The 23,851-nt window shown below is 37.0% G+C and overlaps 1 protein-coding gene across 1 annotated transcript; it reads left to right on the top strand.

Annotated features, from left to right (window-relative positions):
* The first annotated feature begins 2,237 nt into the window (after positions 1-2,237).
* Positions 2,238-23,562, top strand: LOC142352183 (uncharacterized). The gene is made up of 8 exons (XM_075404594.1): positions 2,238-2,349; positions 2,466-2,671; positions 18,352-18,488; positions 18,812-18,911; positions 18,985-19,073; positions 19,534-19,619; positions 22,377-22,435; positions 22,513-23,562. Exons 1-8 carry the CDS (start codon positions 2,294-2,296, stop codon positions 22,722-22,724), a joined length of 945 nt encoding a protein of 314 aa, XP_075260709.1. The 5' UTR covers positions 2,238-2,293; the 3' UTR covers positions 22,725-23,562.
* The last annotated feature ends 289 nt before the right edge of the window (positions 23,563-23,851 follow it).

The following is a 23,851-nucleotide window of genomic DNA, read 5'->3' as shown; positions in this document are numbered from 1 at the left end:
TTCACAAGACGCGATAACCGTCTTACTAACTGAAAAAACCAGAGCACAAAAATTATTGATCAGCTGTATCTATAACCCTCCAAAAAACAGTCCCTACAGATGGCCACCTGAGAAATGCGCGCAATTCCTTACAAGTCTCAAAACCAAACGTAAACAGTTGAAAGTCTCAAGCTCTATAATAACTGGAGATATTAATTGTGTGCATACATCTTGGGGGTCAATGCAGTCCACAGACGAATATGAAAACACAGTCACTGATCAACTGGCGAATCTCAACTACCAACATGAAATGCATTTACAAAACAAAGTAGCAGAAAATGATGAAGTAAAGGCAAACCTGTTTAACCAATACTTCCAAAGTGTTTTTTAACTTAAAAACAAACAATACAAACGTTGACTTCGGGCCAAATACATTCAACAAAATAACTTGCTGCGAAAAACAAGTCACGGAAATAGTCAGTTTTCTTAAATCAAAAAAAGCGAAAGGACCGGATCGAATAGGAAACGAGACCATAAAACAACTTGCACCCACACTGGCTAAATAATTAACTGTCATCTTTCAAACCTGCTTCAACAAAGGTGTATACCCACAATACTGGAAAGAAAGCGAAACGACTCCAATCTACAAAGACGGTGATAAAAGCAACGTAACCAAATATAGACCCATTAACTGCCTCTGTTGCCCGTCGAAAGTTCTAGAAAAAGTCATCTTTGACTGGTTACAACCAGTAGTAAGGCAAAAACTTCACGACTCTCAATTTGTATATAGAGACGGTCGCTCAGCCATTATACAATTTATATGCTTCCTCGATAAAGTATACCTGCTCAACGATTCGTCGGCAATTGAAGAACTAACGGTTTTCTACTTAGACTTCCAAAAATCCTTCGACAAGGTTCCTCACGATGTCCTGCTTTTGAAAATCCACAAAATGGGAACAGGTGGAACAGCCCTAACACAAATTGCCAAGTATTTAGACAATAGAAATCAATGCGTGAAAATAAACAACTCAAGATCTGAATTCCGGGATGTCACTAGCGGGGTCCCACAAGGGTCCCTACTGGGTCCTCTACTCTTTTTAATCTACATAAATGACCTCCCCACTGTTGAAAATGAAAGTGAATGCTTCGGATATGCCGATGACCCACAAACTGATAAGCACATCTCATGAACTCCTAGAAAGTGACCTAATAAGTTTACATAACTGGTGTGTCGCATTCAAAATGAATCTCCATGATGACAAATGTAGTCTGATACACTTCAAAAAACAATCAGTGGTCAAAATGAACGAAGTCGCTCTCAAACCTGCTAAAGTTCAGAAAGACCTTGGTGTCCTAATCTCGAACGACCTAGCCTGGAAAGAAAACTGTAATCTGCGTCAAACTAAATCTCTGAAATCTTTTTGTAACATTTCTTTCAAGTCAACGACTAAAGCCAAACTAAACGCATACACAGGATACGCGGTACCCGTCATATCGTACGCATGTGAGGTCTGGTACCCCACCAAAACAGACTTGTCAAACATCGAAAGAATACAGAAAAGTGCAACACAGTGGATTCTAAGCAACACAATTCCCTATAAAGAAAGACTCAAAGAACTCAACTTACAGCCACTCTCAGTGTACTTCGAACTCCACAGTCTCCTACTGTTCTGCGCCATCACTGACCAGAAGTATGACATAAAAACATCAGACTACATATCACGTAATACCAACGAACGAACCAGACAAGGCTCCAACTCCAGCTTCAACATTCCCAAAACCAGACTCAAAAGGACCGACGATAACTTCTGGACACGAAACGGAACACTGCACAACATTCTGAGTAAACATATCGACTTAACAACGAAAGAAAACAGAAAAGCACGAATAACTCAGCAATTTTGGAAATTCTTCGAAAAGTTCAACGAAGCCAATCTATGTACCTGGAGGATACTCTGCCAATGCACGAACTGTAACCAACATTCCAAACTTACTCACCAATGACATAAAGGGTGAAAACCCATGATATATCCCTAAAGACTTCGCTACTACTACTACTACTATTATAACTGGTTTAAACGGTAAAATTTAATCAAATAAAAATTTACCTGTTTCGAAAAAGATTGACTGATGAAGTTTTTCTTTCTAGAGTCAAGATATAGTCTCTTAGTGGTATGAATGTAATTACAGAGGCGATTGAATTAAAAATTGTTAGAAAACTTATGGCCTATGCTCTTGGGGTCGGAAATAAGCACCCGCTCACATAATTTTCTGATTTTAGGTTAGTTTGAATATCTAGCTAAGCTCATTCAAAATGGGTGTCCGTGAACGAGCTAAATTAATGCAGTCTGAGCCAGCTGAAATCATCGAGTAAGTAATTTAGCGATAGATAAATCAGCTATAGACTAATCAACGAGAATTAATCAGCTATGTATTTAATTTCTCACATTGAGTTGTATGAGAAAAGTATCGGGTACTTCTTTTAGGGTGTCATCGATATCCAGCTATTCCTCAAACGAGTCTCTCAATTATAATCTTAGCCTCCAAAGTGAGTTGGAAAGACAAAAGGCCACTAGACGCAATTTGCGGGGATGGCTTAAACGAAATAAAAAGAGCGGTACTCAGCCTATTGCGGAAACCCATCTGAAGTCGTCAAGTTTGAAAAATAGTCGACGAGCTGGTCGGATCAAAGGTTTGTAGATATTTTTTTCAGTACGGCCATTCAGAGGCACGCATTTTCACTTGCAATCTGGTCAGAGAATTTGAACAATTGATTGCCCTTGCAATTATGCTTTTTTAGTGTTATACGTAACCATAACTGAATTGGCGAAGTGTCTTTTTATTCAATTTCAAAGTCAATTTGAAGCAGGAATTGAAACTTGTGAAATTGAGATGTGAACAAATTTTCTGTAGGAGAGTGCAATTTTTGTTTACGTGTTTTTTTGTTTTTAACTAATTTATTGGTTAATGCGAGTTTTTTTCTTTTACTAGTTTTGAGGTTTTTCTTCTATTTTTGGATTTTCGGACAATTTTTCGCCCATTGTTTCTTATTGCTTTTTTTTGGGAACTGAAATGACGCCCATTGCTCGAAGGAGTTTCTAGATACCAATTAGAAAGTTTGTTGGCATAAAGCAGTTTGTGCCAGCGAGTTTTCTTTGAAATGTAGTTCAGGACTTGCCCTGCTGTGTTTTTATTTCGTCAAGATGTCTGTTAAGACGATGAAGTCACGCTAACTTCGAAGCCTTTCGTTCTGCTTTTAGCCATTCGTTCATGCAGTTTCGACTGAATTCCGTTCGTGGCGTCATTTTTCAACCTATCAGCATTTTTTGTTCAATCGCGTGATTGTTTTCTGATACACGTTACTTATTTCGCTCTCAAAATGACTTCTCCTCTCGCTCTAAATTTTATATCTGCCTACTCAAAATACGAAATCTCTTCAGTTATTAGAAATTAACAAAATTTTCCTACAATTCTCAAAATGACTTCTCCTCTCGCTCTAAATTTTATATCTGCCTACTCAAAATACGAAATCTCTTCAGTTATTAGAAATTAACAAATTTTTCCTACAATTCTCAAAATGACTTCTCCTCTCGCTCTAAATTTTATATCTGCCTACTCAAAATACGAAATCTCTTCAGTTATTAGAAATTAACAAAATTTTCCTACAATTCTCAAAATGACTTCTCCTCTCGCTCTAAATTTTATATCTGCCTACTCAAAATACGAAATCTCTTCAGTTATTAGAAATTAACAAAATTTTCCTAAAATTTTTGTATCTTGCACTTTTGTATGCGGGCACATAAAACAAATTGAAATGTTAGAGTACAAAACCGGTCGTTGAAACCAAACATGCTGACAAACAAATGGGTGGTGGAATTGAATGGCGATCTAGCTAACTTCGAAAACTAACAATTTCATCATACAACGCTCGTATTATTCTGAAACGAGAACTTCGACTGAAAATAACAAACTGCTCAGCATTTTATGATTTTGATATCATCAAAACCTGGCTGACAGCTGAAGTATCGGATAGTGCACTCTTTCTGCCAAACTATGAAATCAACAGAAAAGATAGACAGTTAAGCGCACGCAAATCAGAGAAAGGCGTTGTTTTTGTAACTATCAAAAAAGGCATTCTTTTTGAAAGTCAGTCTAAAACTGACTCACGGCTCAAAGTGCAATAAAACATAATTAACGAGACCTCAGTTCTTGCAGTGTGCGCATGTATATAACCCCCCACGGAAGTTTCTGTTGATCGACGACTGAAAACCTCTGAATGCTACTGACTGAACTATGCAACTTGGCAATTCGAGAAGAATTTCCAATCCACTCTGATTGTTGGCGACATCAGTTTCGCAAGTAAAAATTGGGAAGCAATAGAATCAAATGGTAATTATGAGTCAGAGATCTTGGATAAAATGACAGATTCAAATTCGTCGAGCATATCAAATCAAACGCTAGGTGTGGTCCGCACAAGTAATCCACATCCAGTGATATCAATATCATAAACTTCACAGGAGCTTTCAGGTAAACAAGAAATAGTTTGTAGATCTCCTGCTAGTTTCAACTTTTGTAATTCTCGGTTTATTTGAAAATTTAAACATGTGCCCCAAATTTGCTTTCAAAGGAGCTGACTGGAGAAAAACTAAATATAATCCTTGAGGAACATCATTGCAAACCTTATTGTTTGTAATTTTGATTTGTTAGTCAGGCAATGGTACACATGGATTAGACACCATATCAGCAACCAACTTTCAAAAGTACAGTAAAATCAAGCTGGACTGCCTCCTCTGGTAATTAGGGAAGTTTCGCACGTGATCAAACAGCTGAGCAACAAATAGAAATGTGGGGAAACTCTGAACCTTAGCGGACTCCTCAAAAGAAAGAAACTGGAAAATCAGGTTAAGAAAAAGTTGCACATTGACCTACATTTTTTCGAGAACAGAATTTTTACAAGCAGGTGTTCTAATGATATACAAAAATACACCGAGTATCCAAAAGCCCTCTGTGGCCCACAACAATCAAATTTGGAAATAAGCAAGCCAATAAATACAGCGAGAAGCCACTGTTTTCAAAAAGCAGAGCAAACTTTATAAGAATATCACACCTAGAAAATTGAGAGCTCTCAGAAAAACTAGACCTGAACAAATCAACAGTCCCTGATAGCCTAGGAAACATTATCCACAGAAATTGAGTCAAGAGGTTGAACAAATAGCTGCTGTTATTGTTCCAAACGCTCCTGTATAAAAGAATTTTTTCGGCACTCTGGAAACAAGTCAAATCACGCCAGTATTTAAAAAGGGAAGCAAAGCCGATATAAACTGCTATATAGGCCGGTAAGTCTCTTGTGTTGCTTCTCAAAGATTTTGGAAAGAATTATTTTCAATGTGATAAACTCAAAGATAATCTCATTGAAAATCAATATGGCTGAAGACAAGAGATACAAAAACATGTCAGCTACTTTTTCTAAACTTTTAACAAGACGGCTCGTGCGAGTCTGTGCGTAGCACAGAATGTTCCAATATACCTTATAAGGTTGCAATAGCAACGTTTAAATTCTGTCAGACAAACCGTTAGGGTTATCCGAAAGCAACTTATATGGAGAAACTTATATTTACTTTTTGAACCGAAAAAATAGGCTTTCTTTTTTGGAGATAAAAAGGAAAACTTTTCAACACATTCAAGAAAAATAAGTGTAGTACAATTTGAAAGACACAGACACAGAAAAATCAAACAAAAACACAGCACACACAAAAAAGCCAACAAAATTACAAAAATCAACACCAAACAAAATTTCTGATTTTTACCAATAGAATCAAATGGTAATTATGAGTCAGAAATCCCGGAGAAACTGATGGGAGAAACTGATGGATTCAAACTCGTAGAGCATATCAAATCAAACGCTAGATGTGGTCCGCACCAGTAATCCACATCCTGTGCTATAAACATCAAAAGCTTTTGGGTAAACATGAAATAGTTTTTAGATCACCTGCCAATTTCAACTTTTTCTCGTTCGGATTATCCGAAAGCAATTTATATGGAGAAGTTTATATTTACTTTTTGAACCGAAAAAATAGGCTTTCTTTTTTGGAGATAAAAAGGAAAACTTTTCAACACATTCAAGAAAAATAAGTGTAGTACAATTTGAAAGACACAGACACAGAAAAATCAAACAAAAACACAGCACACACAAAAAAGCCAACAAAATTACAAAAATCAACACCAAACAAAATTTCTGATTTTTACCAATAGAATCAAATGGTAATTATGAGTCAGAAATCCCGGAGAAACTGATGGGAGAAACTGATGGATTCAAACTCGTAGAGCATATCAAATCAAACGCTAGATGTGGTCCGCACCAGTAATCCACATCCTGTGCTATAAACATCAAAAACTTCACAGAAGCTTTTGGGTAAACATGAAATAGTTTTTAGACCACCTGCCAATTTCAACTTTTTCTCGTTCGGATTATCCGAAAGCAATTTATATGGAGAGGTTTATATTTACTTTTTGAACCGAAAAAATAGGCTTTCTTTTTTGGAGATAAAAAGGAAAACTTTTCAACACATTCAAGAAAAATAATTGTAGGACAATTTGAAGGACACAGACACAGAAAAATCAAACAAAAACACAGCACACACAAAAAAGCCAACAAAATTACAAAAATCAACACCAAACAAAATTTCTGATTTTTACCAATAGAATCAAATGGTAATTATGAGTCAAAAATCCCGGAGAAACTGATGGGAGAAACTGATGGATTCAAACTCGTAGTGCATATCAAATCAAACGCTAGATGTGGTCCGCACCAGTAATCCACATCCTGTGCTATAAACATCAAAAACTTCACAGATTAGAAAACTTCAATAGTTTTTAGATCACCTGCCAATTTCAACTTTTTCTCGTTCGGATTATCCGAAAGCAATTTATATGGAAAAGTTTATATTTACTTTTTGAACCGAAAAAATAGGCTTTCTTTTTTGGAGATAAAAAGGAAAACTTTTCAACACATTCAAGAAAAATAAGTGTAGTAGAATTTGAAAGACACAGACAGAAAAACCAAACAATAACACAGCACACATTACACAAAAAAAGCCAGGATAATTACAAAAATCAACACCAAACAAAATTCTTGTATTTTACCAATAGAATCATATGGTAATTATGAGTCAAAAATCCCGGATGAACTGATGGATTCAAACTCGTAGAGCATATCAAATCAAACGCTAGATGTGGTCCGCACCAGTAGTCCACATGCTGTGCTATCAACATCAAAACTTCAGAGAAGCTTTTGGGTAAACATGAAATAGTTTTTAGATCACCTGCCAATTTCAATTTCTTTGTTTCTCGTTAGGATTATCCGAAAGCAGCTTATATGGAGAAGTTTATATATACTTTTTGAACCAAAAAATAGGCTGCCTTTCTCGGAGATAAAAAGGAAAATTCTTCAACACATTCGAGAAAAATAAGTGTAGTACAATTTGAAAGACACGGACACAGAAAAACCTAGCAAACAAACACCACCCATTACTAAAAAAGCCAACGTAATTACAAATATCAACACCTGAAAAATTCTTTGTTTTTTGGCTGTTGGCTAATACTAAAGGTTTTTCGGTGCTGATTTAGATCGACGTTTTGAGGAAAGCGTTTTGGTTATTGTAATTTTGACACTAATCTTTGAAAGGTAACTTCTTGAATTTCTCAACTTCTTTTCAAAATCTCCTAGAGATGCGTCATCAACGAGATTTAAAAACCCACAAGTTTGATTTTGGACTTAATTTAAGCCGCAGTTTGTAGCAGATAATTTATTTTCTATTTTTCTCATTTCGACACTTTTTGCATTCTACCTCACAATTTTTCTCTCTCGCTCCCCTACACCAATATCACACACTTCACAAACAAGCATATAATTGTCATACATCCACCAATATATTGTCATACAACCACACGCCCAGTTACGCTACCACAAATTAACACACAAATACTAAAACCAACACCAAAATAAGGTTTGTTTATGTTCATTTAAGACTTCATTGTTTTTTTTTCCTGGAAAACTGGATATGGACTTCTAAGGGCATTAGAGCAAAAGGGGTCAATTATTTTTTTAAAAATCTTGCAGGCACGATTGATCACCGACCTTTAAAAACATCCTTCATTTATAGAACATTTTAAAAGAGCAATTTATAGCCATATAATTTTAAAATAATTTTGATTTCTGACTGTCTCTAACCTTGACTCAACAAACCCTCTCTCCTTACCTCTCGCGATCTATCATATACATTGAACACACATTACACGCTGAAACATGCATACACTCACACAAGTGATCACTCACACAAACATAACAAGTGCTGACAGCAGAGAAAACTTAAATTTTGTTTAGGGTTATTAAGGTTCAATACCGTTTATTTAGATCTTGAACCTTTTCTTTCCGGAAAACTAGATATGAGCTTCTTGAGGCAACTGTATTGGTAACTGCAAAATTGGGATTATATTTGAAATGAACATTTGGATTTTTTTAAATATGTTTTGCATTTTTTGGTGTTTTATGAGCCTAATCGGCTAACATTTTTTTTCTGGTCTCGCAGATGTGTTACCAGCAAGAATTATGAGTCACAAATTTGATTTTGAATACGTTTTTTGCTTTTTTTTACATTTTCGAAATTGATCTTTGCAGTTTTGAGAGCTCTACATTGCCTGAAATTTGTTTTTCTCAGAAAAGCTTTCCGGTGCCCAGAAAGAATAGTTTGTAGAAAAGGTCTTGGCCAGCAAAAGTCAGAGAGACGGATAAAAAGAGTTTTAAGAAGGTTTTTAGACAAAACTTTGAAAAAAATAAAGTAAATTATTGTCAAATAGTGAGAATTTTTTAAGGTTGAAAACTGTAAAGAAATACTTTTGTTAAAGTTCATCTAACTTAATAAAGTATATTGCCATTTTCCCGTTTGTTCTTATATTTCAACACCATTTGTGACCCCCTCCAGCCAGTGGTGCTTCACTTTTCAATTTTTCCGTCCGAATTCCTTCGAGTTCCCCTTTGGCAAATGTTTCATAATTAGATGCTGAGTGCTAAAAATTAGTGTTTTTTGTTTTTCTCTACGTTGCATAAACAGGAAGTGAAAATTTAACTGAAGAAAAAGCCAGCCACGGAGAAATATTACCCCATTTTCAAAAAAAAAATGTTGAAACAATAAGGCACAATCGATGATTGAGATATAACAGTTGTTGGTCCGCTACATTTGTTTGTTCTATATTTCAACACGACTTGTGGCCACCTCCAACCAGTGCTGCTTTACATTTCAATTTTTCCGTCCGAATTCCTTCGATTTCCCCTTTTTCAAATGCTTCATTTTTAATGAATCATAACTAGATGCTAAGTGCTAAAGAATAGTGTTTTTTGTTTTTCTCTACGCATAAACAGAAAGTGAATTTTTAACTGAAAAAGCCAGCCCCGCAGAAACATTAACACATTTTTTAAAATGTTGAAACAATAAGTCAGAATTGATGATTGAGATATAACAATTGTTGGTCCTCTACTTGGGCAAAAGCCTTTGTCAAAGGCCCCCATATAAACTAGTTGAAAAACTACAGCTATTTGAAATTGGAGGAAATCTAGTTGATGTTGATTGAAGGCTTTCTAAATCAAAAGAAGCTGTGCTTCAAGATTGACAGAGCCTTGTCCCTCAGTAACTCTTCTCTCTGATTGTTTTGTTTCACCAGTCGTCTTGAAATTGATGGGATAAAGACGGTAGACTGTTAAAAAGAACGTGGAAGGAAGCGATAACTGGTGCTATCGAATTCTTATAACACTAAATACATGAAAATAGAAACCTCGCCTCCTCAAAAGTGAACGAAAAGCCGCACTAAAAAACTAAACTAAGAGGTTGATTGTCAGCGGGATCTAGGTTTTCGGTTGCTTCCAAGATTGCTAACTGGAGCGGTAACTGCAGTCACCGTTTTTTGAAAGCAGCCTCGTAACCATACTATCATACTGTTCTCATGTATGGCTCGCAAACATGCAGCACATTTGAAAAGCTTCAAAAAAGAGCTACTTCATGGACACCATAAGCTTAAAGAGAATATTTGTTTTATGACCCTCAAGTGGACGTGCATTTTTTAAAACATAGTAACGTTCTATATAACAACACATAATTTGTAACTGGGGTTCATAAAAAACATGAGGGAGGGGTGAACAGAATTGGTCCAAAAATCGTCTTCAAAAAGACTGACGAAAAGTTTCGGCCGAGAACCAAGCTGTTTTACATGATTTCACGTACGACCTCAACAAAAAATGAACGTGAAGATTCTTATGTAAATGTGGACTGTGCAACGCTCTAGCGAAAATCGAATAGTAGTTTGACACGAAAATAAATGTGTCTCGAAGAACCCCTGGGAAGACCCTGAAGCATCAACTACTACCACTGTATATGCAATTTTCATTCCGTGGTGCTTCACTTTTCAATTTTTCCGTCCGAATTCCTTCGAGTTCCCCTTTTTCAAATGCTTCATTTTTAATGAATCATAACTAGATGCTAAGGGCTAAAGAATAGTGTTTTTTGTTTTTCTCTATGCATAAACAGAAAGTGAAATTTTAACTGAAAAAGCCAGCCCCGCAGAAACATTAACACATTTTTTAAAAAAATGTTGAAACAATAAGTCAGAATTGATGATTGAGATATAACAGTTGTTGGTCCTCTACTTGGGCAAAAGCCTTTGTCAAAGGCCCCCATATAAACTAGTTGAAAAACTACAGCTATTTGAAAATGGAGGAAATCTAGTTGAAGGCTTTCTAAATCAAAAGAAGCTGTGCTTCAAGATTGACAGAGCCTTGTCCCTCAGTAACTCTTCTCTCTGATTGTTTTGTTTCACCAGTCGTCTTGAAATTGATGGGATAAAGACGGTAGACTGTTAAAAAGAACGTGGAAGGAAGCGATAACTGGTGCTATCGAATTCTTATAACACTAAATACATGAAAATATAAACCTCGCCTCCTCAAAAGTGAACGAAAAGCCGCACTAAAAAACTAAACTAAGAGGTTGATTGTCAGCAGGATCTAGGTTTTCGGTTGCTTCCAAGATTGCTAACTGGAGCGGTAACTGCAGTCACCGTTTTTTGAAAGCAGCCTCGTAACCATACTATCATACTGTTCTCATGTATGGCTCGCAAACATGCAGCACATTTGAAAAGCTTCAAAAAAGAGCTACTTCATGGACACCATAAGCTTAAAGAGAATATTTGTTTTATGACCCCCAAGCGGACGTGTATTTTTTAAAACATAGTAACGTTCTATATAACAACACAACATTTGTAACTGGGGTTCATAAAAAACATGGGGAAGGGGTGAACAGAATTGGTCCAAAAATCGTCTTCAAGAAGACTGACGAAAAGTTTCGGCCGAGATCCAAGCTGTTTTACATGACTTTACGTACGACCTCAACAAAAAATGAACGTGAAGATTCTTATGTAAATGTGGACTGTGCAACGCTCTAGCGAAAATCGAATGGTAGTTTGACACGAAAACAAAGGTGTATTGAAGAACCCCTGGGAAGACCCTGAAGCATCAACTACTACCACTATATATGCAATTTTCATTCCTCATGAAAGCAAATTAACTTCTATATTTTAGTATGATGTTGAGGGTATCCGCTTTCTTGAAGCTCAACTTGTTTCTTTTTGTGACATTAAAGCTCACAGGCTTCTAGTAAAAGACTTCGCTAAATATTTTCACCAGGATTACCTTCTGCTGATAATTGGTTTTGCTAATTTTAGGGGCTTTGGGGTTGTCTGACTCCTATGTGCCGAGGACTGTCATCCTGTTATTGAGGGACTACCTTGGAATAGTTAAATACAATGCTTGCAGATAAAAATGGGGTGATGATCGATTTTCGTTCAAAGACCACGCACTTGATATACACCTGCTGTCTACATGTTTCGGAGCACGATATAGAGAACGCTCTTTTATAAAAATTGAAAACTATATATATATATATATATATATATATATATATATTATATATAATATTTATATATATATATATATATATAAATATAGATGTATATATATTTAGTTTTTTCTATAGATATATATAAATATAGGTTTTATATATATATATATATATATATATATATATTAATATTAATTATATATGCTGGTTGATGATATATCACCTCCAGAATACTGGTTGATGATTTGAAAAGGAGACGAAGTCTTCGTTGCAGAAAGATATGGCACTCTGATCGTATAGAGTGTGCAAATGGTTAGCGTAAAAGGGAGATGGAGTAGAATGACGTAAGTGTCTATTGTCGCCTTAACCTCCTCGTGGGCCATCCTGGATGAACTTTAGTCTAACTGAGCGGCAAAGTCCTTGATTAATCTGAAGTCGAAGTGCAAGTAAATCGAAGAGAAAATTTGGATCAAATAACTCAAGCTTTGGACACCACTCACAAAGAAGTGATCAAAAGCAATGACACGAGAACCTTGACCAGTTGTCATTGAAGGAAGACTATGGGAAAGTCAAAACGCGTGGCAAAAATTTAGAGATCTGCTCATGGAACTGCCGAAGCTTGTGTTCTAAAATTACCTTCAGAATACTGGTTGATGATTTGAAAAGAAGACGAATTCTTCTGTGCACTACAGGAAACCCACCTCAGAAGGAAAACCTCTGGCAGCATGATTGATTATACTCCACTAATCTCAGGAGTATGCGTAAACGCAGAACGCACTATTGCAGGCGTCGGCTTCCTTGTGAACACACAAGAACTCAGAGTGGTTATATCCTAAGGGTTGTTGTAATTTTGGTCCAGACGAATGAGACATACATGAAAGTGGTCTCCACTTACGCCCCTACTGAAAATTTAGAGGAGGCAGAGTCTGTCATTATACAAAGTAAAGGGCAAATTCTCTTTGATGGCTCTCAGCGATCTGAATGCATGCATAGGTAGACTTGTGCGAGTTACTGCCAAGACTGATCGGGATTCACCTCCCCGGAAAGGAGATCGGCAGGAATGGGAACTGCTAGCTGAATTCCTATCAGATCAAAACCTCAGAGTTGAGAGCAGCTTCTTTACTAAGAAACTGAGCAAAAAGTGCAGTTTGCTTCACCCACGAACAAAAAACTTGCTTAAAGAATACTGCCTAACACCTCGTAACAGAAGCTACAGGATACAAGAAGTGAGATGTTCATGGAGTCATAGTGCCAACAGTGATTACGCAATGTCTAAAATCATTGCAAGGGGCAACATGAAAAGTAGCATCAAGAAATCAAAAAGGGGGGAAGATACCAGAAGCAAAGTGTGGCATAAGTGTGCATTAATCACAAACAACCCGAAACTCTTAGAACGGCTCAAAGAAAATTCGGTAGCTTAAAAACAGTTCCAAATGTCACGAAAATGTTATATGATACCGTCGGGGACTTTGAAATTAGAAGTGACGTCCAACAGTAAAGGGTCCAATAAAGGAAACTGCTGGGCAAACTTCCTATCATCGGAAGAAAGAGAAAACATACTAGAACGAAAGTTGCTGCACAAGCAGTATCTTGCTGCTAGATCAGACGGCCTTAAAGAAAGAAAGTCACAGCTGAACAATGAGGTCAAGAGAATGACCTCGGAATGTAAATCACGGGAGATTAACAAAAAGCTGAAAACTTTCCAAGGCGATCCAGATGAAAGATGCGCTTGTAAAGCACCGAAAGAGGCACTGCTGTTATCAGATAATATGTTTCAATAGAGATAAAAAGGCAACAAATATGCCTAAACCAGTTGACTTCAAAAAGCACTATTCTCGACTCACACTGGATCCCTTTGTAGGCAAGAGCTGAAATGCGGAGGAAAACAGCAATGAGTGGGCAACAGCGAGTCTTACTGAAGTAAAGTGTGGCATAAGGGATAAGAAAAGTGGAAAAGCTCCAGGGAAGATAGGAATCACACCTGACCTGTTAAAGTCGGTAGAAACATAACAGTCCAGTCCCGTCTTAAAACTTTTCTTCACAGCACTCTGGGAAAATGGACAAATACCACAAAGATAGAAAATCGGCTATGTGGTAAACTTGTTCAACAAGGGTGAAACGCTGGACCCTAATAGCTAAAGATAGCTTTGAATGCTAAAAGTTGAAAGGAAATTGCTCTGCAAAACTCTAAAAGATCGGATACTAAAACCAACAAAGATATTGACAAATGGCAATTTGGGTTCAGAAAAAACAGCACCTTGATTGCTATCTGGCTACTCAGAAACATAATTCAGAGTGCGCGAGAGAAGAAAGAAGAACTGATGATGATCTTTTTTTATCTGGTCAAAGCTTTCGGGTCTGCAGATAGAGCAGCTCTGACAAAAGTCTTCACTGATTATGGCATATCAAACCCCATCAACCGTCTCATATGGGACATACTTGAAGGTGCAAGAAGGTAGGTTGACGGCAAAAACAGCTTTGAAATTGAATGGGGCGTACCTCAAGGCTGCGTACTGGGACCAAACCCTTTCACGCTAATTTTTGCCCGCTAATTTTTGCACTACAAAGCACCAGCTCCGATCATATTGCTTATTCAGATCTGGTCTTCATGGCAAAAAAAGCCAAAAAATGAAAATATCAACAAACTGAATGGAGCAATTGACTCGGCAGAGATGGAGATATCATTCCCGAAGACCGAAGTACTTGCTATATCTGATAGACAAATGAGCATAGAGTTGGTTGGCAAAGAAATGAAATCAGGCACACACTTCAAATAACTCGGTAGTGTGATCGCAACAGAATGTGATCCCTCCAAAGCAGTGTCAGCAAACTGTGTCAAAGCAAAAGTAGCCCTATGTAGGCTTAGACCGGCGCTGACAAGTGGTGTACTGAAGATGAACAAAGTTGGTGATTGTAAAGTGTTCATCAAATTTGTGGTTCTCGGCGGCTTAGAGACTTTAATCACACGAAAAGTAGACATTGATATGCTAAACGCTGTGCTCAATAAAGTTAGACGAATCATACTAAAGCTCTCTACCAAATCAGAGGTTTAAGTGATATACCCCGAGAAAAAAGTCCCGATAAAGAACTTATGAAATCAACTGGCTATCCGACGGGTAAATCTGTGGATCAGTAGAAAGAGACTGAATGACCATGAACAAACATCAGACTGCAAGCAAAGAAAGATTTACACCAAAGATTGGGTAAGGGCTTTGAAACTGGCCTGAAACTATTAAGAGTGGTAGATGTTTATGGGTGGGTGGAATCGCCCAGGAAACTGGCGTATCCTGACAAAGTTGACTCAGAATGTGGGTTAGGTTAGGGGTAGGGAACTCACAATAGAGTTCATAGCCGGAAACTGCTGCCGCATGTTTGCAGCAAACAATTGCAGCCTCATGTGACCAATGATCACGATCCGACTTGTAACTCTACGGATCAAAATCAAGAAATTGTGACTTCACCGAAAAAGCCACCATATCAATATCCATCGGGTGTAAAACAGTAGGATGGTGGAGAGGAAAAATGTCCGCCCACTGTGCACAATCCTAGATGAGGGTAGCGCAGCCCCGATTGTTAGCACTTTTAAATAAAAACGGTCAACCATAAGAGGTCTTCACTGGTGGATGTTGTTCCTAATGATATGGAAACAAGAGAAACTGACAGTGCGGATCAAAATCAAGAAATTGTGACTGTATGGATCTTCGGATTAGTTGCCCGCTCTCTACGTGACTGTACGTGTTTGTTGCCCGCTCTCCTCAAAGACTTACAATGTCATGAAAAGTCTACAAAACCACTGTACTAAAGTACCTGATTGGTCATATACAATAAACCAAGCTAAGCGTGGTAGGACTGGAGGCTCTCAAGCCCGAAAACCGACCTCCATCCATAATGAGGGCCCGGCGAGCACAAGCTCTAAAGTGGTAGTCTAACAGTGACCTTCTGACTGATAAATAATCAGAGTGAACCTGCATTTGGCCCCTCGAAGATCTGTTAGACTAAATAACTGAGGTATGGATTACTTAGGTCCTACCAAAGGGATGGGCCATTACCGTAAAAGGGAAATGAATACTACTTCGAAAAATTGAGGACTCGCTAAGAAAGAATTAAGGTGAAATGAACTAAGGGAAAATTTTATAGGATTGAAGAAAATTTTGAAGAGTATTTCTTTAGTTGTCCTCTTGAGTTTCTCCTTTACGAGTTTGCTATTTAAGCTGCCATTTTGTTGGGCCGATCATGATGTGGTTGGCTCCTACAGAAGATATTCTTTATAAAAGCTTGGAAACTTGCAATATGATAAGAGCAGTAAGTAATCATCATTGAAGTCTGTCCTATACCGCAGATGGATGAAGTTACTGCTGAACAACTTTGGAATTGTCAGTGAATTTGGTTCCATGGTTTGAGTGCAAAATTGCTTACTCATCGGTTTGGTCTATATTTTTGTCCTGAAAGTCCAGCAATGCCTTGAGGATACCAGGGCAAAAGTCATGCTGCAGCAAAAGTAAATTCTGACATTATTTCTAGTCTAAACAACGAACCCTTGGCTGCACTCTCTTCCAAGCAGGCGCCATCAAACTTACTTAATCCCTCAATATATAGGAGCACTTCAACTCGTTCTGTTGTTCTTCCAGACACAATTAGGACCCAGACACAATTGTAAGGCTAAGAGCACTAACAGGGACGGGGCCAGACTTGATTCTAAGATCCCTAAAGGTGCTCCAGCACATAGACAAGGAAAGAAAGAGCCGAGCATATCTGAGTTTTTTTCCCTAGGTTGACACTGAAAGCGAGAAAGTTTGGACATGATAGCAGAAATTTGGGAGAACAGAAAGAGATGATGGGGAGCGATCTGATTATATTCAACCAGCTTGATTATATCCATGCTATTTTAAGTCAAAATTTGGGTTATGGCGATCATCTCAGCGGGCTACTATAGCAGGCCTATTTTTTTTATAGTCGAATGAATTTAAGTTGTATTGGAGCGCTCTCTGTTTTTCATTTCAAAGTTTTTTCACCATTCAAATACTTTGAATTTTATTGTTGCGCTGTCTTTTTAAAAATTTGTTCACACTTCTAATGATTTTTGAAGTCAAATTTGAGCGGTGATTTTGGTCACGTCGAAGCAGAAAATGAAGCAAAAAATCGAGTGATTTTGGGGCTGGAAATTTTTTCTTTCAATTTTTAAGTTGAAATGCGAAAACGGTGTTTGAACATAAAATCGTTTTCTCGATAGTGGTTTTTTGTTCACTTGGGGGCAATTTTTTCTTTTTTTGACCGGTTTTGGCTCTCGAACTAAGTTTCAAGCAATTATTGTAAACATGTTGGTCTTTTTTATGCATTTTTTTCCTGTTTATGCAAATTTTTTTATGCCGTTTGGACTTTTCGAGTGGCTTTTCGAGTGACTTCTCGCTAGTGGCTTTTTGACCTTGATTGTTACTGTTTTTTCAATTTTTTGTGAACAGATTTTTAATGGTTTTCCCAATCCACTCATTCTCCATTCTAGGTGTAGTTTTATGATAGTGATCGTTAGTCAACGAGAAATGTTGTAGGTTAGGACGTGCACTGCACTGTTTTTACTTCGTCGAACAGAAAGTTGTTTTGCTTTAACTTAGTTCACCGTTTGTTCAACATTTTGCATGAAATCTTTTTAACTTCTCTAGGCTAGATTCACTCTCTATCTCTGCTAAAAGTGCTTTTAAATAGCATTTACTTAGTAAAACATCACAGATTTAACAGAGTCACTATCGAAAAGCGAGATCAAAAATCAAAAATGAGAAACCGGATAAACCTGTAGTGAAGCTCAATTTTTGATGCGGGCTACGTGAAACTTATAAGTCTTAGTTACCATCTCTAATGCTTGATGTTAATGATACTAGCCCATATATCCTCTCCTTTGGAAACAGGAGTACGTCTAACTACGAAATGACATAGAAATAGTTCGCACTCTTTTCTTTCCGTTCATTCAATCCCAATCGGGGTTATGGACATCAATGGTCGATAATTATTAGTTATCTACCGAATATGTTTGTAGTTTTTGATTCTTTATAAAAAGTTTCAATATTATTTTGAGATCAACAATTGGTGACTTGGAATCACTGATAAAAAAAATGAAATAGTGGCAGTTTAAGTTGGTATCAAATGAAGGTCTTTATGAATATGGTTGTGCAATAGTTTTTGCTATAGCCTATTTTGTTTGCGTATTGTTAGATTAGGCAATTGGTAGTGTTCAGAACTTGATTTGATTAAGCATATTGATGAATCGCCTTAAAATTTTAATAAATTTAAATGGTTTTAAAAAGGAACGCGATATACGTGACTGCATAGAATGGACGCTTGATTTAACGAGAAACTCGATCTAGATGATCTTGTAGAAAAAGCGTGCATGCTTGAGCTTATTTTTTTATAAAGATAACCTCGTCTATTTGCTTGACAGGTCAGCTGTCATGTTTACCCGAGATTTCTGAAGACAATGAAAATGGAGCAGAGGGAAAGCCTTTGGACATCTACTCTTTCGTGGACTCAACTTCCTCCGCATTCACCTCAGTAGTCACAAACACATCATTACTTCAGGTGCCACAGACTCTAATGATAAAGTGAAAACTAATTCTTAATTCCTGTCTGTTGGAATTCTGGGGCTTTGAACACTGTTACCTGCTTTGAATGAATGTTTGTGAAAGTCAGGCATCCATCCTAAGTTTTAATTGGGTGGGGGTTTGACCATCAACACCTGTATTACCTCTCTAAAAGTTTAATGGCTAGTCACTAATTTTTGGTATCCAAGTCTTGAATTTCCCGGCTTCTCTGTGCTTGAATTCGTTCTGCTACAAACTAAACTGGTCTTTGTGTTTGATGATGAAACGACATTTGCTAACAAATGTGTTTTTATATTTCAGGATTGGAATGAGAAGTTGCAACATGCAGTGCAGCAGAAGATGTTGGAGGATGTCGAAGAGACATACGATTGGTGCACTGACGTCACTACAGACACAACAGGTTCTTGTTCACATTCATTGACATTTTATAAAAATGTATGCTGAGTGAAAGTTAACGAGTTGAAATGCTGCAGCTTCGGATCCGGAGTTGAACCCTGAATTCCGGTACCGTAGGATTGGCAAGTCGGCCCGATCACAGCTCAACATGCCATACAAGCATCATGTAAGTCCCTTAGTTGGAGTTCTTTACACAATTTGTAATTACTGATTGTCATATCAATTATAGTATTATCTAGTAACTTTTAAGTTTTATTTGAAGGCTTAAAATAGACATAATTATGGAATAAGCTTGAATATAACTCGAACGAAGACGTTAACTGTTTCGGAAACTTTTTTGGATATGTAAGACCATTGGAAAAGCTTTGCTTGATTGTTGTTAAGTGCCCTCTAACGAAGTTTGTAGCAATTGCTTTTAGCCCTGTTGGTCTTTTAAAGCAATTTTGCCAGGCTGACTTCACTTCTAAGGAAATGGGATTAAGTCTCTAAATGTGCGGCTCTCGAAATTTTTAAGATAGTTTCATGATGTGGAGGAGAATTTTAGGAGATTTGGGGCAGAGCAATTGTTCTTTTCATTAGAACGGTTGAGTTATTGTATTACAGAGAATAAAGCTTGTACTGTTTAGGAGGCACTGAAGGCGATGGAGCAGGAACTGGTGGATTGGTTCTCTGCTTTCCCAGACTCAGTCATGATAAAGTGCATGAAGTCAGCGTAAGTAGCCTATCTTCGTTTTCCCCGATCTCTGTTTTTGCGTGTAATAAGTCCGGTGTTTTGTTTTTCATAACCGGACATTTTCCAAATATAGATTTTTCGAGCTTGACTGAAGTAATTTTTAATTGCTTTCGAATGAGAAGCAATTATTGTCTTTTGTGCAAATTTTTGCTTGGCCGTTTTGCGCTTTTCTTCTTGAATAATCTTGACTTCTCAATTGACTTTTTCACTCACTTAATTTTAGAGTGATTTCAATTGCTCTCACTCCCGAAATAAAGTTTGTTGTTCAAACAAAACCGATTTTGAGAGATTTGAAAACATGGCCCTAATAGCCGAGTGGGTAATACCTTAAGCAACTTAAGTCGGTTTATATTTAGAATTGCTGATGCCATCGTTGATGTTTTGCCGTTTTCCAATTTTATTGTAAAGGTGTCATCACACTTCTAAAGCTTGAAACAGCTATTTTTTCCGATGAGTTCGATACCTTAGCAATTGAATTTTATGCCTCAAGTCATTTTTCTACCCTGCTAAAAGTGAGAGTGATAAAGTTTGTTGTTCGAACAAAACCGATTGTTAGAGAGTTGGCCCTTTTAGCTGAGTGGGTAATTACCTCAGTCGACGTGACGGAATCGGACTCAGCTCTGGGTTCGAATCCTGCCTTCGGCTGATGTTTTTGCACCCATAAAGAAAAATTTATCTAGACTACAACCCCTGAATTAAATTGCGCTGCCTGTCATTCGAGAGCAATTTTTCCGACTTTAGTCGGTTTAAGTTTAGAATTGCGGATGCCATTGATCTTCTTTGTTGATCAATTTTTTACCGTCACCCATTTTTTTGTAAAGTTTTGAGCACCTTTCAAAAGCGTGAAAGGGCGACTTTTTCCAAGGAGTTTGATACCTCAGCAATGTCTTCAGATTTTGGATCACATATGACTTACGTCAAAAAATGGCATCTGCACTATAACTAATTTCGATGCAAATGCTAAAATTTTGGATCATATATGACTTACGTCAAGAAATGATATCTGCACTATAACTAATTTTGCGATGCAAGCGCTAAGTTTCTGAGTGCACTGAATTATAGATTTAAAGGTAGAGGTTGCTGCTTCCTGAATTATTTTTTCAACTAAAAATTATAAAGCAATTTTGGACCCTCGTTTTTTGCGTAACAGACTGCCGCTTGACGTTTCTTCATTTCGTTACCTGTTTCTTTCTCAATGGAGCTAAATAAGGGCCATTTTCCTGCAATATGCTGGCTATAATTGAAGCTTTTGGCCCTCTGAAACTGGTCTTAAGATTTTGGATCATGTATGACTTACGTCAAAAAATGACATCTGCACTATAACTAATTTTGCGATGCAAACGCTAAGGTTTTGAGTGCACTGAATTATAGATTTTAAGGTAGAGTTTGCTGCTTCCTGAATTATTTTTTGTCAACTAAAAATTATAAAGCAATTTTGGACCCTCGTTTTTTGCGTAACAGACTGCCGCTTGACCTTTCTTCTTTTCGTTACCAGTTTCTTTCTCAATGGAGGTAAATACGGGCCATTTTCCTGCAATATGCTGGCTATAATTGAAACTTTTGGCCCTCTGAAACTGGTCTTAAGATTTTGGATCATATATGACTTACGTCAAAAAATGACATCTGCACTCTAACTAATTTTGCGATGCAAACGCTAAGGTTCTGAGTGCACTGAATTATAGATTTAAAGTTAGAGGTTGCTGCTTCCTGAATTATTTTTTGTCAACTAAAAATTTTAAAGCAATTTTGGACCCTCGTTTTAATTTTGGACCCTCGTTTTTTGAGTAACAGACTGCCGCTTGACCTTTTTCTTCATTTCGTTACCTGTTTCTTTCACATTGGAGGTAAATAAGGGCTATTTCCCTGCAATGAGCTGGCTATAATTGAAGCTTTGGGCCCTCTGAAGCTGGTCTTAAGATTTTGGATCAGATATGACTTACGTCAAAAAATGTCATATGCACTATAACTTGTCTTGCGATGCAAACGCTAAGGTTCTGAGTGCACTGAATTATAGATTTAAAGTTATAGAGGGTGCTGCTTCCTGAATTATTTTTTGTCTAACTGGCAATAACTGAATATATTGTCTAACTGAATTATTTTTTTAAAAAGCAATTTTAGACCCTCATTTTTTCCAATAGAGACATTTTTCTTCATTTCGTTACCTGTTTCTTTCTCAATGGAGGTAAATGAGGGCTATTTTCCTGTAATATGCTGGATATAATTAAGCTTTTGGCTCTCCGAAGCTGGTTCTCTCCTCTGAAGCAAAAACAAATGTGTTCGAAATCGAACCGAACTAAAACATTTTCATAGAAAGCAGAGTACTGTTGATCAATTGCTTTGGAACGATTGGAGCAATAGACCGCTTCTAGGCCCTTGACTTTTTGCGTGATCCAGGTTTCTGTCTCATTCAAAAGCAGCTGAACTCAGTTGATGGCAGTTTACTACTGAAGGTCAAGTAAACAAAAAGTGCGTCCAAATTTTTATAACATTTTCACTTTTTCATTTTTCGTTTTTTCACCCATTTCAATAGTGATATATAATAACCTCTAATGAAGTCTTTTGAAGCCCCCATTATTGATTTCCCCGCGACTGAAGCAGACTTCAATGGATTCAGCTCAAACTAGTCTTTCGAGAGCAATTGTCTGACGTTAGGTGGTTATGTTTTAATATTGCCAGTTAGAACTGTTCAGATTCTTTGTAATTTCAGAGTATTGGAGTTTTTTGTTTTGTTTTCAGGTATGAGCGACTTCTGTTTCATTCGGTCTGCAAGTACATGCATCTATCATCCTATAGCGGTAAGAACCTCTCCTATTTTCCAAATTCTGTTAACAACTGAACAACTTTTTGTTTATTTGTTTTTACCACTGTGTAGTGGCTAATGGAGAAATGAAGGCTGTAAACAGTTCCACTGAAGGGGGGAATACTAGCAATAGTAGCGGATCTGGGCGGAAGACTTACGTCCAGAACAATCAGGATACTTTTCAACCTCCTAAATTACTGCTCTCCGAATATTTGCCCAGACTTAGTGGACTGGTGATTAAAGATGAGCAGGAAACAAACAATGTCGAAGAGAAAGAGTTATAGCATTTAACTGCTATTAGAAATATGCTCTTACGACAATCTGAGATTGAAAAGAGCTGCTCTATCGACTAGAAAAACTGTTAACTAAAACTCACTTAGCTTACAAAACTCTTCATTACTACCAAACTTGAACCAAAATATATAACATAATAACGTTCCTTAATAGACTTGTTAGATGTACAATTAGAACTGCTTCAAGTAGTATAAACAATTAGCTTAGATTTAGCGAAACGTATTTGATGCAATATTATATTCAATAATTATGCTTGCGTCACCACAACTAAGTTATTTTATTATGCCAAAAAATTATCCATCCAACGTGTGTTGAAAGTTTTTCAATGGAATTGAAAACATATTTGAATACAAACTGCGAAGTAATATAAAATGACTGTTTTCGAGTTGAGTTGTAGTTTGAGCTCCGAAGTTATGAACTTTCATTGTGGTTACTTTGATGTTAATGTTGGCACAAGTGTTCTCCTGTTTTCTGTAAGTTGGTTTCTATAAATAGATTGACCAAATTTGATCACGCGTTCCTTTTGGTAATATGACAGAAGTTAAGTATGGTGCTTCTGGTACTGTTCAAATATTACGTCGTCACCAAAGTTATATACATTGTAAGTCTGATTTGATCAAATTTCTTAGATGTTTACAAGATGTCATGATAGCTTACGATGAAGCTGGTAATGAAAACATGCTCAAAGCATGTGAGTGTTGAATATTTTAACAACATAGCGAAAAATGAACTATATTGTCCTAGAATTTGTTCTCTTTAAAATTTTTCCTGCTAATAAGTTTCACAATAAATTGTAAATGATTCAAAGACAATTAAATGTTCTTGATATCTTCTTTTTTAATAGCCACAAAGCGATATCTGGGGTTATTGTTGGTCTTCTCTTGTTTTTTTTTTACAAATCAAAGAATTTGAATTGTATTGGGTCGCTGTCCTTTAACCACTTGAAGAGGAGTATTAGAAGCGTTTTTTGTAATCACTTTTATTGGAGTGATTTTTACAGCGGGGGATGGGATATTATGCGAAAACTCGATTAGGCTAACAAAATTTTTGTAGCTATTAGGCGAAAAACCTGAGCGTAAGTTCTGTGGAAATTAGGTGATTAATAGCTGCCCTCATC

This window comes from Convolutriloba macropyga, chromosome 13, assembly GCF_964194025.1.
Source record: "Convolutriloba macropyga chromosome 13, txConMacr16.3, whole genome shotgun sequence".
Taxonomy (NCBI): Eukaryota; Metazoa; Xenacoelomorpha; order Acoela; family Convolutidae; genus Convolutriloba; species Convolutriloba macropyga.
This window is presented reverse-complemented; position numbering and strand designations above follow the sequence as displayed.

What these genes read in the sequence shown, in the direction of transcription:
- LOC142352183 (XM_075404594.1), top strand. Translation starts at nt 2,294, where the DNA reads ATGGGTGTCCGTGAACGAGCTAAATTAATGCAGTCTGAGCCAGCTGAA. An exon ending in ACATGCCATACAAGCATCAT is followed by an intron (nt 19,074 to 19,533) that starts GTAAGTCCCTTA and finishes TGTACTGTTTAG; the next exon opens with GAGGCACTGAAGGCGATGGA. An exon ending in ATAAAGTGCATGAAGTCAGC is followed by an intron (nt 19,620 to 22,376) that starts GTAAGTAGCCTA and finishes TTTTGTTTTCAG; the next exon opens with GTATGAGCGACTTCTGTTTC.